General features: G+C 41.3%; 2 protein-coding genes across 2 annotated transcripts in view; one reads left to right on the top strand and one right to left on the bottom strand.

Annotated features, from left to right (window-relative positions):
• Nucleotides 1-11,802, bottom strand: part of CDNF (cerebral dopamine neurotrophic factor) — a 277,752-nt gene extending 265,950 nt beyond the window's left edge. Inside the window, exon 1 of the mRNA XM_069228725.1 lies at nt 11,691-11,802. Within this exon, the coding sequence (XP_069084826.1) occupies nt 11,691-11,775 (85 nt within the window). The 5' untranslated portion in view covers nt 11,776-11,802. The remainder of the gene's footprint in view (nt 1-11,690) is intronic.
• Nucleotides 11,803-12,605: 803 nt separating this feature from the next.
• Nucleotides 12,606-17,191, top strand: part of HSPA14 (heat shock protein family A (Hsp70) member 14) — a 187,752-nt gene continuing 183,166 nt past the window's right edge. The window contains exon 1 of the mRNA XM_069228724.1: nt 12,606-12,734. Coding sequence (XP_069084825.1) covers nt 12,654-12,734 — 81 coding nt within the window. The 5' untranslated portion in view covers nt 12,606-12,653. The remainder of the gene's footprint in view (nt 12,735-17,191) is intronic.

The raw sequence follows: 17,191 nt of genomic DNA, 5'->3' as shown, positions 1-17,191 counted from the left end.
ATTCATTCTGACAGGGGGAAAGCAATTTCGCTGCCACTCAGCTATCACATGTAAATGGGACTTGGACACTACATCTACCCACTCGGACTGGCTGGACAAACTACAGGATACAGTAGCTATGGAAAAACTTACAGCCTTCCCATACCATGCACTGCCAGGCATTGACAAAATGTGGGAACCACGCATCAACTTCTTTGCTCAAGATTCAAAGAACTTGCATGCCCCTGCTATCTCCAAGTGCTCCAACTAACGGGGGCAAGATCCCACAAACACATTGAATGGACTCAAATCAGACCTGCCCAGATGACCCCCCCAGCTCATCTCTGAACTATGTACTATATCATAACTCCCACCCAAGCAGATGGAACCTCCTGTGCAAGCCCTCAACCCATCCCTCCACCACACATCCCCACTCTCCCAAGTTGGAATCTTCCCTTACCTGCCCACTTCTGTACTCCCTCCCCCATTATTCCACCTCACCGGCCTAACGATGCAGGTGAGAGTATGTGTTCTCTAAATATAAATAAAGAGACTTGAATCATAAAATAACAAAGAGTGGGCTTTGGGTCAGCCCCTTGCTTATGAGTGAATACACTTCTTGTCTATCTCAGTTCCATGCTCCTGATTCAATGTTTTCTCTATTCTTGTATTTGTCCTGCCCTACTTTACTGTGGCTTTGATTTTGTTTTATATCATTCCACTGCTGTCAACTGTGGGGTATTTTTCATTTGTGTTTCAGCAGTTCATGTCAGCAGGCTTCCAAGATCAGTTGTGTGGTTTTAACCAAACTTTTTAGTACTTCAAACTTACATGAGGTTGGACGATGTTCAATTATATAAAAACTACTTTTGTGATTTGAAGAATACTTATGAATAAATGAGTGCGAGCACATCTGAGAGACACCGGTTGGTTGCATGTGATATTCAAAAGTGTTAAGAAACACAGTGGTTACAAGGAATCGCCCACGCTTTTAGTAGCCTCAGAAAAATGGGTGACTGTTGCGTCCGGCAGTTGACACACAATAGTTTTCATGTGAACAACATGTCACTTTGGACCTTGCTCTGTAACTATAAACTAAGGCGCTGGGAGAAGGTGCTCTTAAATCTTAAAAAGTATTTACTTCTTCTAATATTTTTAATGTAAACAAGTGTGAGTTAGAACCATGCTTCTTAATGAAATTTGGGGCAGTCTTTTGCGTTGTATTTAAAGAGTAGTGCCATTTGTCACCGGCATTGTGGTTTAAGAACATTTTGCATATAAATCCTTGTGAGCTTATGCCCCGAGCTGGCTTCCAAGATGTAGCATAAAAACATTTAAAGTCTTGTAAAACTCAGGTGGCTGGCATTTCTTCTTTACATATGTACTTTAAGTATGCTTTCGTCTTTTTATTCCTGTGTTTTTCCTCCTGTTCTGTTATCCCACACAGAAGTAAACAAAAGCTACAACAATTTGGGCATGAAGAACTTTGAAAGAGAGGGAACAGCTTTTCTATATATTTTAGAAGGAGGTTTAATTTTGAAAGTGCACATTTATTAAATAGGACAGCTGACACCACAGTGTGTACAAATGTTTACTCTTACTTGTCGCTTCCACAGTTTACAAGCTTTAACATTCAGACTTCAAACATCAATGCCTCTAAACACACACACGAAACACCATTACCTCTACATCTCTCGTCTCCATCATTACACAAAGAGGAATTTCACCAAATTCAAGATAGGCAATGAAACAGGAAATGTTAACCTTAATCCCACCCACCTTCTGCTGAGTGCTATTAACCGGTTAGCTTCCCAGAGTACTTCTGTTTTGTCTGCTGTCAGAAAGGGACGAGGAACAGAGATGCACAGGTTTTAGCTGGGCTCTAACCGACAACTAGACTAATGTTTCTCCCCTTGACATGCATGGGGAGATGGTTAGCACCTACGAGGAAGTAACTTTTGGCAGAGGATGAGGAAGAGATCCCCAAGCCTATCTCAAGCAAGCTGTTGCTATTTACCTTTTAAAGTATACAAAAAAAGTGATGGAGGGAATGCTTGCATACCATATAAAGTCTGTTTAGACCCAGCTACATGTGATCAGTCTTGACTCTGCTTCAATTGGAACAGTCCAGCTCAAGCAGCCAAGCCAGTTCCTCCCTGAATTGAAACACATTGGTTTCGCCCTACTTAGGGATCATCAGCCAGGTATAGGTTGATGTGCACCGAACCCACATCTGGGCATACTTGTTCCACTTACGGCATCTCTCAGCCACTGATAATTACCCAGTTGACCTAAGTGGGGCAAAACATGTCCTGCTTTGCTTGTGTTCCGGTTCAGCAATGACTTGGATTGGCAGTTCGGGCTGGACTGTTCCCAGGGGATAAGAGCAGGAATGATTTACATAAGGCTGAGTCCAAACTGAGTTGGCATGGTGGGTGAAAAACAATGGATTGGTATGCACCCGAGCAACTGCCAGTACCTGCAATTAATTCAAGCATTCCATCCATCACTTTGTTTTTTGTTGTTATTTTACTGATGCGTACTTCACATAGGGGAAGCAAAGTCTTGCCTGGATTTATTGAAGGAACAGCAATATCCTACTTTGCCAGACTTTTCAAAAGGTGGTGTTTTTTGTTTTGAATTGGACTGATTCATGCTAATCATTCTGTAAGTTATTGCAGGCATAATCTGTGCTTCTGTGAAACCGGGTAGTTTGAGCATACACACATTTCATTTCTGCAATGACTAGCTCATGTGTTTTGTCAGGGGAGCAGGAGCAAGCACAGTTTGCAAGCGCATGTATAAAACTCAGATGCGTGTAGTTTCATTTTGGAGTGAGGGAGAACACAGGTAAAGGAGATTTACATTTAAAGGTAAGACACTTAGGGACAGATGTACCAAAGGATTTTACCCATTCTGTGTCTATGGGAAAAAGATTTCGTACATATGGCCCTTAATGATTAGGGTTTACGTGCACTTCATGGTGTAGTAATGATGAAGCATGCTGGAAAACTCAGACACCTTCCCGGATTAAAAGGTTAATTATAGAGACATTATCTTCCTTAAAGAACAAGAAAGGGATCAAAAGCATTCTGAACAGCAATCTATGTACTCTGACCTGTCTGAGTCAGATTTATCTGAGAAAACTTGAGCTTCTACATCTGAGGAAAAGGGAGAGTATGTCTCAAAGGAGTAACTATCGGAGTTGTTGAGCCATGTTATGGATAAATGGAATTTCCTACTGAGCAGGTTGATGATTCCTCCAGAGACATGGTGTCAGGATAATTTAAAAACCTCAAGCGTTGGAGTGCCAAGTCATCAGTATGTGATGGATGTTGTACTGAATTAACTGAAAGGTCTTGTCCAGATTAACTTTCCAAGATTTATGAAAAAATTATACCTTCTATAAGCCACTAAAGACAGTCTTCCTGATGCAGACCATGTGGTTTCAGTGGTGCAAGCCTTGTGAGCAGATCCCCGGTGGCTGAAACAAATTCCTTAAAGATCCAGCAGACAAGAAAGAAGATACTGCCCTGAAAAAAGGTATATTTTGGATCACATTTGGTCTGGCGTACTGGGGTGTATGAAGTCTACACGGTGCAGCAATTATCTGACTTTCAAGAACTTTTAAAGGAAATGCAGGAAGGGCAAGAATGTACCTGCTTTCTGGAGAATATGAAGAAATAATCGGATTTCTTGTCAGATACGGCCTTTGAATTTGAAGCCATTGGCTTTGTCATGGGAATTTCTATAAAGGCAAGATTTGATCTGCTTCTGAAGGACTGGAATACAGATGCAGCTCAGAGATCAGTGGCTTTAAAAATCCTATTTAAAGGTTCCAGACTGTTTAGAGCTGAGTGGAAGACAAGTTTTATAAAATATATTTTTTTAAACTGTACCAAGACAGAATTATTGCCAAGAAAAATAAAGAAGATACAGCGCAAATTTGGCTCAATGACATGAACCTTGACTGATTCAAAACCAAACCTTTCACTGAATGCCGAGTCACTTGGATTCACCCTAGACACCAACCTCATCATCAAAGAACACAATGCCCAAAAACAGAGACAGTTGTGTACCAGCTCAATCATTTAAAAACGTCAAACCATTTCTTCCAGAAAGTGGCTTCAGAACTGGTGTTCAAGCTCTCGTACTCTCAGATCTGGATGATGGTAATGCTCTACTCTATGGCCTCACAGACTCCACATGGCACTCCTTAAGGGCATCCTACACGTTATAGCACATATAATCCAGAGTCTGAAGAAATATGAAGATATCACCCCCATCCTGATGGAACTACGCAGGCTCCCCTGGTCGGCCTGCACCACCTTCAAAACTAGTTGCATGATTTAGAAAACTATTATGACCAGCATGTCTGCCTATCTTGCAGACAACCTCACCATCTCCGGTGAAGCGCAGCACACTTACAGCCAGAAAAACTTCAGACTGCAAACTAAGAAGTATTAATTACATTTAGAAACAAAAACAGTAGCCTTTTCCATCTATGCACTCATGATCTGGAACAACATCCCCATATCCATCAAGACCATCCAAGGTCACTCCCCTCATTCTATATAGCGCTGTGCTGGGTAGACATTCAGTGAGTTTAATTAGAATAGATCTGTTAGTGGGAACCTGGGCCTCGGGCAACACATCCATTATAGATTTATAGCCCACCATTGCGGGCTATACCAGCCATTAAAGCCCGAGCCCAAGGTGAGGGCCTTTAACAAGGGAGTGGGCTTTAATGGCCATATAGCCCAGCTATGGCAGGCTATAAAGTTCTTAGAACATTCTGCCCCATGTGGGCAGAATATTCTAATTAGTAAAAACAAATGGCTCACGGAACCTGATGGGGTTGAAGCCTTTATTCACAGCTTTTTGCTGTGAATGTTCTACATATAACAGGACATGCAGGGCCACGGCTGTTAACTGTTTAACATTCACAGCAAGAGCTGTGAAAAGGGGCTGAGGTCAGCCCCCAGTTCTTCCCGGTTTGGCTGAACTGCTTTTTGTAGTTGAGCCAAGCTGGGGATACCTTGGAGCTGAGCAGAGTTCACTCCTCCCTCCTGAAGCCTTAGTGACATTAAGCTACAGGAAGAGAGAAGGGTGAAGGGTGAAGGCTGCATGTGTCCTCCTGCAGAGCCTCTGCCTTTCGCTTTCCTCTGCCTAAATATATTTTCAAGAGGCAGGGGAAAGAGAAAGGCAGATGCTCTATATTGGGATATTGGACCTCTCAACATTCCACTGTTCTAACAAACACTATAGACTTCAGAATGTACAAGAAGTACAGAAGAACTTTGGTTTGGTACTCTTGCAGTTAGCCATGGTGTAACCACTGTTTTAGAATAGCAATTAGCTACACTGGGAATTGCTTAATATTGATGTTTATGCCTTTGGTATACCTCATTAAGTAATGACGAGGGACAAAGAGGTAAAGTCCTATTACTTACCAGTGGTCTTAATTATGCTTAATCCAACTCGTCCTAGTCTATTCATTAGGACCCACCCAACCTGCTAGGTGCAAGCCTTCGGTGATGCTTTGCATTAAATAAGTGCCCTGTGACGCTAACCTATTTATACCACCCAATTAATGGTGGGTGGAATCAAGGTTAGCATTTCCTGTCTTGAAAATAATTACATTCATGAGTGGGACGAGGCTAAGAGTTAAGAACATTACAGGTAAGTAATCAGGACATTACTCTGCTATCATGAAGATTGATATAATACTGTTGCACAATTTGCGAGCTACTTTTGCCACAAATGCCAAACATCGAATGTATTCAAGCAACCCTGTAGGTGCACTGCTTCTTTAATTTGTGAACGCCCTCCTGTGCGAGCTTCCAATCGTAGTTTTAACATGTATATTTGAAAGCACCACAAATCAATTTTTATGTAAGCTACAAACTTTATGTTATAGTAACCCTATCTTTTAAGAACGCAAACTATTGTATTTGAATTGTGGTAATAAGATTGGTATTAAAACAAGCGTTTCTTACTACGTCACGGTGTAAATGTATACGTTTGTAAAACATTAGCTCTGTGTTGTAAGTAAAGACCGATAACGTGAAGAGTCTTTCACTCGATTTATTTCAGATCAGAAGAACAATACAAACACGCTGCGAAGGTTACACCAGCGTCTCCGTCCTCAACCATCTCTCCCAACTGCCTCTGCTCGAATCCCCCTCCCCTACGGAATGTCATTGTCATCACAGAGCATGCAATGACAATTCCATTCGCGTGCGTGAATACAACATATCCTCTCCCTTTACAAAAAAACATAAGAGAAAACGCAATACAACTACAATAACAAATTGTTAAAGCAAACTACCATACAGATGAAAACGAATAAAAATGATACGACTAAAATGATACGCCCTACTATAGTGCATTTGATTTCACACGAGATATCATCACAATACATGACATATTCATTTAAATAAGCCGGAATCTTCCGGCATCTAGGACCCACCCCCGTGTGTGGGAACCATCATTAATGGCAGTGTTACTAGCGGAAACGGGCCTATGCAAATCAACAGTAGGGGGCCTATGCAAACCATTCGATAATTGTTCCTCATCATGTATACAATCACTCCTCGTCAATTCCTCATCTGACATAAACAAGAAACTATTACAGCCACCCCCATTTCCATTTTCCCATTCAGGACCATGGCTTCCACCAGCCTTGCAATATAAAGCTATTCTCCTTTTGTTCCAACGTTGACCATTCTCCAATACTACATGGAAATTATGTACTTCCTTCACCTTCCAAGGTCCTCGAAATTTTGTAAGACCCCCACACACACGTCCTGATCGTATTTTCACCAAATCCCCAACTTCAATCACCTTCGCATTTTTTTGTACAGGAAGTGAAACGTCCACATGTGTTTCAACTTTCCTAAATAATTCATTCATCCATACAGGGTTCAATTTTGTCCCAGCTTCTCTGCCTCTCATTAACATAAAAGGTGTTTCCCCCGTTCCTCCATTCACAGTTGTTCTATAGGCCCAAACTAGATCATTGACCATTTCTCGTACATCTTTCCTGCTATTCAATCCCATCTGTATAATTCCTTTCACCATACGGTTACACCTTTCCACCATTCCATTTGCTTGGGGATTGTACAATGAGGTGCAAGAATAGTCAATACCACATGACCTAAAAAAATGTTCCATTTCAAACAACGTCAATTGCGTACCATTGTCAGTGATGACTTTTGCAGGACACCCCTCTTCCAAAAACACTTATTTCATTGCTTTAATTGTGTTCGTGGTGGTAATATCCCTTAAAAACTTTACAACCAACCAACGTGAATGTACATCTACCATGACCAAGGCACACCTAACATCCTGACTGAGTCCGCCAACTGGGCCAATGAAATCCATGCACACTGTATGCCACCCTTTCCCAGGGTCAGGTATCGACCCAATCGCACTTTGTTTCCCTACTTTAAGTCTCTTTTCACCCTCTTTGCAATCACTACAGTTCTCAACCCATATGTCTACATCAGCATCTAGCCCAGGCCACCAAAATTGCTCCCTCAACCTTTTCTTAGTTAATGTCCGACCCAAATGGCCTTCGTGGGCTAACCTAAACAGTCTAACCCTTAACTCTTCAGGAGGCACAAACCTGTCCCCTCTCAAAACAAACCCATCCTAAGTCAATGATAATTCTTCCAACACCTTCACAAAAGGGCAAATACTAACATTAAGAGCACTTTCTCTCCTACCACCCTCTTTGATCAACTTAACCACCCCCTTCATGGCGATGTCACTCTCCATACACTTACACCATTCCTGTTGGGAAATTGCACCTTGAGAACCTTCCATCGCATCCTCAATACTCGCCACTGCCCCTTCTTCCTCACGTTCTTGCACACCTTCCTTATCCACCACTTGCCAATCTTGTGGCAAGTGAGACAAACAATCCGCTCTAACATTACGCCAACCTGGAATATGATGTACCTCAAGATGATACTCCTGTAACCGTGATGCCAACCTGGCCAGTCTAGCTGACACTTTGCCCACCCCTCCTGGTAGCAATATCCTCAATAGAGGTTTATGGTCGGTGCGAAGAATAATCTTGCGCCCCCACACATATGTTCTAAAGTACTCCATCGCCCAGGTTGCAGCTAGTTTCTTTCTCGGTGACGGAATAATTACGTTCCGAGATGGTTAATGATCTGGAAGCAAATGCCACCGTCCTTTCTGCATTGCCATGCATTTGTAACAACACTGCACCCAAACCAATGGCACTCGCATCGACCGTAATCAATGTCTTAGCATTAACATCAAATGGAACCAAAACTTGCACCTCACACATCTCTTTCTTAATATTCAAAATGCAATATTTTGTTCCACACCCCACACGAACTTTTGTCCCTTACGTAACAATTTTCTTAATTCCTCTGTCTTGTCCGCAAAATTTTGTATGAACTTTGAATAGTACTCTATTAGACCAAGGAATGACCTGAGTTGATCTTTATCCTGAGGGGGGGGGTGCATTTCCAATAGCATCCAGCAAATTTTTCTTTGGTTTAACACCTTGTTCAGACAATGTATACCCCAAATACTCAATCTCATTCACTAAAAATCTGCACTTCTCCTTCTTGAATGTTAACCCAGAACTCATGATCTTATCCAACACACACCTCAAAACCTCATTATGCCTATCTATTGAGTCTCCAAATACCAGAATGTCATCCTGGAAATATATAACATTATCTACCCCTTTAAACAATCCTGTCATCAACCTTTGGAAGACTCCTGCAGCTGATGCAAGGCCAAACGGCATCCTTGTAAATTGGAAAATTCCTTCCATAGTAATGAAAGCCGTAAGCTCTTTAGACTCCGTATGCAATTTAATCTGATGATACGCGCTTCTAAGATCAAGCTTGGAGAAATACTTCCCTCCTTGCAGCAACAAAATTAACTCATTGATATTGGGTAATGGATAATTGTCCACTACGATGTTCTGATTGAGTGTGCGGAGATCGACACAAAATCTGAGACTTCCATCCGATTTTCCCATAATTACAACCGGAGAAATCCAACTGGAAGTTTCTATTGGCTCAATAATACCCTCCTGTACCATTTTAGAAATCATCTTCCCCACTTCTTGACGAGCCAAAACTGGTACTCGTCTCAACCTATGTTGAACTGGGATAGCATCTTTCTTCACCTTAATCTTATGTACATAGCCATGAAGTTCTCCTAAGGTATCTTTAAAAACTTCCTTGTAATCCTCCAAAATCCCATCCACACTATCACTACCCACCAACATAACATTCTCATGGGCTCGTGGATGAATCTTAATATCAAGGTCATACTGATGATGCCACCCCAAGATTGGTGGACCACTGTCGGCTATATATACTTTCCCATTGATATGCCTTTCCCCAAACTCAATTTTAGCCCACATATATCCCAGGATGTCAATTTTCTCTCCCTGATAGCCGCCTGGACTAATATCTTTTAGCAAAAGACTGACAGCTGCCCACTCTTGTAAAAATAGTTTTTTGGGTAAAATAGTATATAATGACCCAGAATCAATCATCAGCTGTACTCCTTTGCCTCTTATCATAAAATTTGCTGTAGGTCTCGGAGGCTTATCATTATGTGATGCCACACTATCACCCAATGCTAATACTCTATCACGTCCTTCTTCACCAACAGCATCATTCCTCACCACACCTATGCTATATTTGTTGGACATGGTCTTACACATACGTGCAAAATGGCCTTTCTTCCCACACTTCATACAGTCTTTTCCTAATGCAAAGCAAGATTTACATTCAGAGTTATGAAATTTGCTACCACATCTCGTACACGGTCTATTTTCAACTTTCCCACCCATACCGGTCCTGCTCATATTTTTGCGTGTAGAGCTTGCACCCGCTAATACTTCATTATCCTCATAAACTACTTTGTTCACCGCATTCACATTAATATTAGCACTCATATTGGTAGCATCTATTTTTTCCTTCCTCTCCATTTCCCTCATACAATACTCAGATTGTTCAACTACTTTAGCAATTTCTATAGCATCTCTTAGGGTGGGATTTTTCGCTGCCCACAGTCTCTCTTGCGTTTTCTTACTGCGGCATTGTACAATTAATTGGTCACGAATTAACTCATCAGTCATTGTTCCAAATTGGCACTTCGTAGCTAGTTCCCTCAATCTGGAGACAAAATCGTCAATACTTTCTCCCAACTGTTGCGGTTGTGTATAAAATTTATGTCTAATCATAACAACATTGAATTATTTTGCAAAACGTTTTTCCAATCTCTTCACTGCTTCCGTGAAAACATCCATCGGCTGTTGATCTTCTTGTTGAACTATGGAAGGTAAGTACTTAAATATACGTTGACCTTCTTGACCTAAGGCACTGAGTAAAATTGCTTTCTTTCTAGTAGGTCTTAAATCTTGTCCATCAAGTGCCACCAAATAGTTTTTAAAAATATCAATCCATTCTTCCCATGGGATGCATGGAGATCCTGGTTGTGATAAAAATTGTGGTGGCGGTATTATGTTTTGGTTATTCGTGGCCATTCTGGGATAAGTGGAGTAACTCTCTACCAATTAATTTTATTCCACTAATCAAGATCCGTTCAGTAATATGTTAGTCACGCAGCACACGCGTGCTGAAAGCCTCCTCGTTGTCTGCTAAGCGTCTTGTTTCCTAGCAACAGTTTCCCCGTGCAGGAAGCACGTCTCTAACGTTGCTTAGCGTTGCATAGTATCCCAGCAACCAATGCCTCAATGAAGGTGCGCATGCACGTTAAGCCTGGTGCCAGGGTTGTTAAGGCAGGGTGAGGTCCTCGTGCCACAACTAATTCGCAACGCCAAAGTTTACCAAATAATTACTGAACAGTACCTTCAATACCTAATCAGTAGGTTGTATGCCGTGGATCCGGTAATCACCTCTCGCCAGTGTTTGCTTGAAGTTCTTTTCCAGATCGCTGGTGTTTGTCACTCGTCGCCATAAATATGTTGTAAGGTAAGTAAAGACCGATAACGTGAAGAGTCTTTCACTCAATTTATTTCAGATCAGAAGAACAATACAAACACGCTGCGAAGGTTACACCAGCGTCTCCGTCCTCAACCATCTCTCCCAACTGCCTCTGCTCGAATCCCCCTCCCCTACGGAATGTCATTGTCATCACAGAGCATGCGATGACAATTCCATTCGCGTGCGTGAATACAACACTCTGACACAAGAGATCTGACTTTAAAAGTACTTCATGCAGTCGCCCCATACTTTTTATTGTTTGGCTTTTTCTGGTATTTCAAATAAAACCATGTCACCTCATCTGGAAGTAGTCTGGACAATAAATTGTACGAAAGCAAACAAATGACAGCCAATAGCTGTGCTAACATACATCAAAATCGAGATTTATTGGATTTGCCGGTACTAGCCACGTTAACTGTTATTTACAAGGCGTAGAATAGTGTTTCCGTAACAATTCCTATAGATTCGTATATGATTTCTGATTTGGATAATCAAATTACACAGACTATACGAACGCATGCAAAAAAGCACTGCATAGAAACACATGCTGGCACAGGTCACTTTAATAAACGATTATGAAATGGGCCGATCTTCTGCGTTCGCTGTGCACTGCACTATCACGTCCATGCGGTTAGTGTGTAAGTGGCACTTCAGATTTCGTCGTTCTGTACACAAAGCAAGCAGCACAAATCCGCTCACCTTCACAATTTAACGCCTGACAACTCCCGGCCAAGAGACAACAAAGGAGCAACAGACTTAACATGACTGACACTACGCTCGCCATTACAGCACTTCAGTTAGGACTCAGGAAACCAATGACATAAACGATAGACTAGCGACAACCCTTACGTCATGCGTGCGTGGCCTACGCAGTGGCCATATTACGATGGGAAATGTAATAAAAAGACTGTTGATTGCTCAAAAGCCACAGTATAGTATGGTGATATTTTACAGTACTATTTTTTTTAATTACTACAAAGTGTAGTACTCAGAGTGGTACGTATGTGTTCTTCCTTAGTATGCGCAAGGTAAATATTACTGTTATTTTCGTGTCTTGAAAGATATTGAAACACATTGACACATTAATGACGTAAAGCCACCAAAGTCTTTTTTCGCCTCCGGGAGCGGCCGGAGGGGGACGGGTGGAAATTAGATTAAGGAGTATTTCCAAAATGGTCTATTTCTATGGCGACTGCATGCTTTTAAATGTAGCTATTGGATGCAACTCTGATTTACGGGTGGCCACAGTTTTTGTTCTCGATTTGGATTGGTTATAAAAAGAAGTGATTGTTACAGATCTCAGACATGAAGGTCCACCTGAAATAAATCATAGACATCTATTTCGAACTGTTACATTCTGGCCGTAATTCATGGCACTTTTGCAGATGTTGTATGTGTCATTTAATACATAGTTACATGCATTCATGTATATGTACATAAATATACTTTATGCTATCCATTAGTAAATATAATAAAAAATGAAACTGTCAAACACGTGTTCGGGTTATTGATCGTGTATCTAAATGTTTTGTGAAGCTGCTTCTGTCCTTTATTTGCTACTGACCTGAATCATGAAAAACGCGATGGCCGCCGCCCAGCCGGCATCCAGAGGCGCTTCTGCCGGGTTTGTCCTTTCTTTATTTCACAGTTTGTGCCGGTTTGATGGGCTGCGATTCCGGCGTCGGCATGGCGGCAATTGGAGTGCATCTTGGTTGCACATGTGCCTGTGTGGCGGTATATAAGGTAGGGCGCTGGACTCAGAGTGTACCCTTTGTGCCTGTATATCCATATATTGTCACCAGCATCTCACCTCCATCAGCTGAGTGGGAACGCTGCGCCCTTGCCTCGGGTCTTTAAAAAACGTCACAAGCAAGATTCCCTTTCCAGGCTTTTGAGCCTGACACTGTGTGTAGGTGGAATAACGCGTTTATTCAGCCCCAGAACAGTACCTGGTCTATCGCCACCATTCTTCTATCGTAGCCTTTATTTTCCTCCCTTTAAACTCCGCTTTACGTTCTCCAAGGCTGTAAGAAAGCCCGGAAATTTCGGTATGACTGCCTCGCAACACAAAGTTTCTTGAATTCCTTCTTCCGGATTTAGCCGATAGAAAAAAGATTAGTTATCACCGTAAGATACTATTTTTCTTCTTCCCCATCTATTGGTCCCAAAATAGTAATACAAATTCTTTCCCTAGGCATGTTTGAACTTAAGTGGTTATAAGGTAGTCTGAAAGTAGACTGAGCTTTGTATGAATTACTACAGCATAACACTCCCTTGCTACCCTTTCCATTGTCCTTTTGTTAGAGGGAAATCTGTTAATAAAATAAAACAAATCATTTTGACACAATAATATAGGTTTAATCGATTTTCAGCTGGGAACAACAGGCAGTCTCACATAGAGGCCATGACTGAAGTTCAAAGTTCTGGTTCAAACACCAGTAGCATTTATACTGTAAAAACCACAAAAAACTGTGGTCAAGAGTTCAGCATTTACGTAAGCAACTACAAGCAGTACAGATAAGATAATGAGGTGCCTCTGGAAAGAAGCACTTGCACTTGTTGGCCTCATGGGTGGGCAAGTTACACTGACGTCATTCACCATATCTATCTTTCTGCACAACAACAGATTATATGTTGCGTGCTGCTCATGGTAGGCCTGCCTTGCAAATACTTATCTGACCTTTACACAGTTCCCCTTAACACAATATGAATGACTTGTGGTTTTTAGGACCCCTGTGCTAAGGAAGGATACACCCTTCTGTTTCACCCTGTTCATGCTAAGTGAACATTTTGAAAGCAACAGTTGGTGGAGCTTTAAAGAAAAACTCTCATTCTAATGTGACTTGGGCATCTTGTGTGTTTCAGCACGGCTAACTTAACAATGCAGCATGTGTATAAGTTTCCTAAGTAATAAGTGTTTGTTTGTCCTAAATATGACCTGCCTTTTCTATTGAACCCACAGTCTGTCTTTTTTTAACATGTCATGTATTAAGCCTTTCACTACTTACATTGGTTTACAACTATCTAGCCCAAAATGTTTGTATTGAGATTTGGGGAACTTATGTTTGTTTGTATGTGATGTATTCCTATTCTTCCTACATCACTTTTATACTCTGGTTACCATTGCGCTCCTTTCATCTTGCCTTTGATTTTTGATTGTTCCCAGATGCCCTTCATGGCATATTTTCAAAATTCTGTCTTTAGGTTTCCCAGGAGAAATTGCTTTGCCGTTTCTGAACAATATGACTTTTTCCATAGGGAGCCTATTACTGACTTGATTTCCTAAGTGGCCATCCCTTCTCAACATGGTTGGCAACTTGACTTGAAGATTAGTCCGACTTACTGCATTCCCTATACTCCTTTTTATTGATATTGAACACTCCCTTGTCCCATAATCCAGCTCCACAGTATTCTTTCAAGACCCCTTTGTTGTCTTTTACGAGTAAGGTCCTATGGATTAGAAAACCCACAACTGTATTTTAGATTCCTGGCACATAAGATATTTCATAATTATAATCCAACAGTCTCAAAGAGATGCAAGCAAGCCTAGGAGAAGCACATAATGAACTCATATTAGTCAAGACCTGGAGTGAGAGCATGAGAGGCAAATGCAGTTACAACTTTCATGTCTAGTTGCTTCAAGTTGTGTTAAAAACTGCGCCAATGCTGTTACAACTGACACCGATAGTAATGCACATTTGGAACCTGGCTTATACCCTTGAAGAAAAGGAGCAGAACAGATGTCTTTTGTCGTTTGAAATGCTTCTTGGCAGTCGCCTGGCAGCCAGAATTTTGTCATTTTGTTAGTAATTGTCGGATAAGGTAAGTTAGTTCTGCAAAGTTGTTAATAAATTTTGCGTATCTGAGAGACCCAGAAACGACCACCCTTCATTCTTGTTTTATTGAGGAGGTGCATCCTTTACTGCTTCCAAAAGTTCGTTTTGTTACTCTCATACGAGTAAATTTGAATTTTTTAAACTCTGCTTTAAGTCCTTTTTTCAAGGATCTTGAGTGTTATTTTTCATTTGGAATCACGCTCTTTCTTATGTTTTCCCATAATCAGTATGTCATCTTCAAAAGAAATCATGTTGCTTAACCCATTGCAAATTTCATGCTTTCGTCTTGAAACATTGTTGAAGCGGAGGCCAGACCAAAATAATTTTTATTGTGTTGGTGTATATTTATGGTGTATATTTACCTGGTACTAAGCAGCGATTAGTTCTGCAGTGAAAAATAACTTTATACCCTCGGTGGAAGATAGCAATTCGTTATTCTAAGGAAGGGGAATCAAATCTCTAAAAAAAAAAAATGTATTGAGATCGCTAAGCTCGACCTAAAATCTGAACTTACCATTCGCCATTGTGCAACTACCAAGGGTGCTGCCCAATCTGACTCTATTATGCTGGCTCTATTATGCCAGCTGCTTATAGCTTCTCTAGCTCCTGTATAATTTTATCTTTATTAGACATGAGAAAAGCCTTACTCTATGCGCACTGGGGACAGCATTTTATTTCAGTTTAAATCTGGGTTTATTACATTTACGTTCGCCAATTTTTCCTGAAAAGATATTTGGAATTCTTTGAGCAACTACACTTCAAAATCCTCACATTTCTCGACTACTAAGACAAAATCAGAACTATTAGGATCTAAGATCATACCAAGTTTACCTTGGTCCGTTCATCCTAACAAAGATAGCCTTTTCATGGCTACACACAATGTGCTCTCGTATGAATTGGTTATCCTCTAAAGCTTTGTGCTCTAGTCTTTGCCATTTTTTTAAACACAACTTTTAATTGCATTTTTGACTTTTATACCTTACAGATTCAACGCTCATCCACATAACACATCATAGGACTGACCAATGCAGTCCCCGTAATTAGCATATTTTTGTGTTTGGCACAACTTTTAAGTAGTATAAGTATGATTGCCAATAGGATATCTAATTACTACCCATCAAATGCAGTCATCAGTGTCATATTTAAGTCGAACATTAACCATTTCTAATACAAACTAGGGGGAGAAGGAATAGGTTACATGTAACGCTGGGGTTGTCTAGCCTGTTAAGTTTGAAGGGGAGTTATCGGGCGGTTATTAGGTCTTAAAGGAGAAGAATTACATTCATATGACGGGTACAGGGATGTCTACAAGTAATCAGGGCCTAATCAGGTGGCCGAGAGACAGGTTCTGTGGTGGTTATTTGTGGTATGTTAAGTGCATTCCTTTAAAGGGGGTTGTTTTCAGGTATAGTTGTCTTAAGGCTTTCTAGCAGGGCATCCCACGTCATAGCTATAGGATGCTTGCGCAACCTCTTCGCTGAGGCGCATTCAGCTCTCAGCCTTCACTCATTTGAATAGAATTAGACTCCAAGCTGACTGTGAGGATGTAAATTTTAATTTCCATTGCATCATAATGTTGAGCTTTTCAATTAGGAGAGCATGATTAGCTAACTTTGTAGCAGCCCTATCTTGGATAGTTTGTAAACTCACAAGCCAATTGAGGGGCAATCATGGGGGTTAGCTTTTGCTGGGATGGTGGATGGGGAGTTGTGATGTAAGTCCAGTATGGTCTTAAGCAAGAACAGGACCAAAGCATGCGTTTAAAGTCTGTAGGCTTAAGAAAGCAGCATGTGCAGAAGGCAAATACCAGAGGGAAGCATTTGTTGAAAGTGGCAGGAGACAGGTAGGCTCTATTTATGATCAAGTAGTGAATTAATTGGAATTTTGCATTACTGGATACTGAGTGTGGGAATTCGAGGGCCTGTGTCCGCTCATCGTGAAGTACTCTGTTTGTGTCTGTTTACCAACTACCTCTCAGTTGTGGCAATGGTGAGGGGGGTGTTTGGGGGCTGGGGAGTTGGACCGATTGAGATCATAGATTTACAGAACTGGGATGAGTGTACAACCGTGTCCCATGGATACAAAGCCTGACCAACTAGGTGCGCTTCTGGTGCAGTCTATTTTTGCAAGGAATGGAGAATGGTACGATGTTAGAGAAGGCCAAATCTGCAGGATGCAGCACACATAGAAAGGGGAACAAATGAGGAGAAATAAAAATATTTTCTCTCTGTTAAACCTCCCTTTGAGAGGTGTACGGTTTTGGCGCAACCTCAGGTTTATAAGGTCTTGTAAATCTGTGAATGTGTCAAAACCTATGGGTTTTGCGTGGGAACATCTCCCTTGTGCAGGGTAAGGCAACGCAGT

This window comes from Pleurodeles waltl, chromosome 4_1 (genome assembly GCF_031143425.1).
Source record: "Pleurodeles waltl isolate 20211129_DDA chromosome 4_1, aPleWal1.hap1.20221129, whole genome shotgun sequence".
NCBI classification, from domain to species: Eukaryota; Metazoa; Chordata; class Amphibia; order Caudata; family Salamandridae; genus Pleurodeles; species Pleurodeles waltl.
Note: the sequence above shows the minus strand (reverse complement) of the source record. Positions and strands in the feature narration are given on the sequence as shown.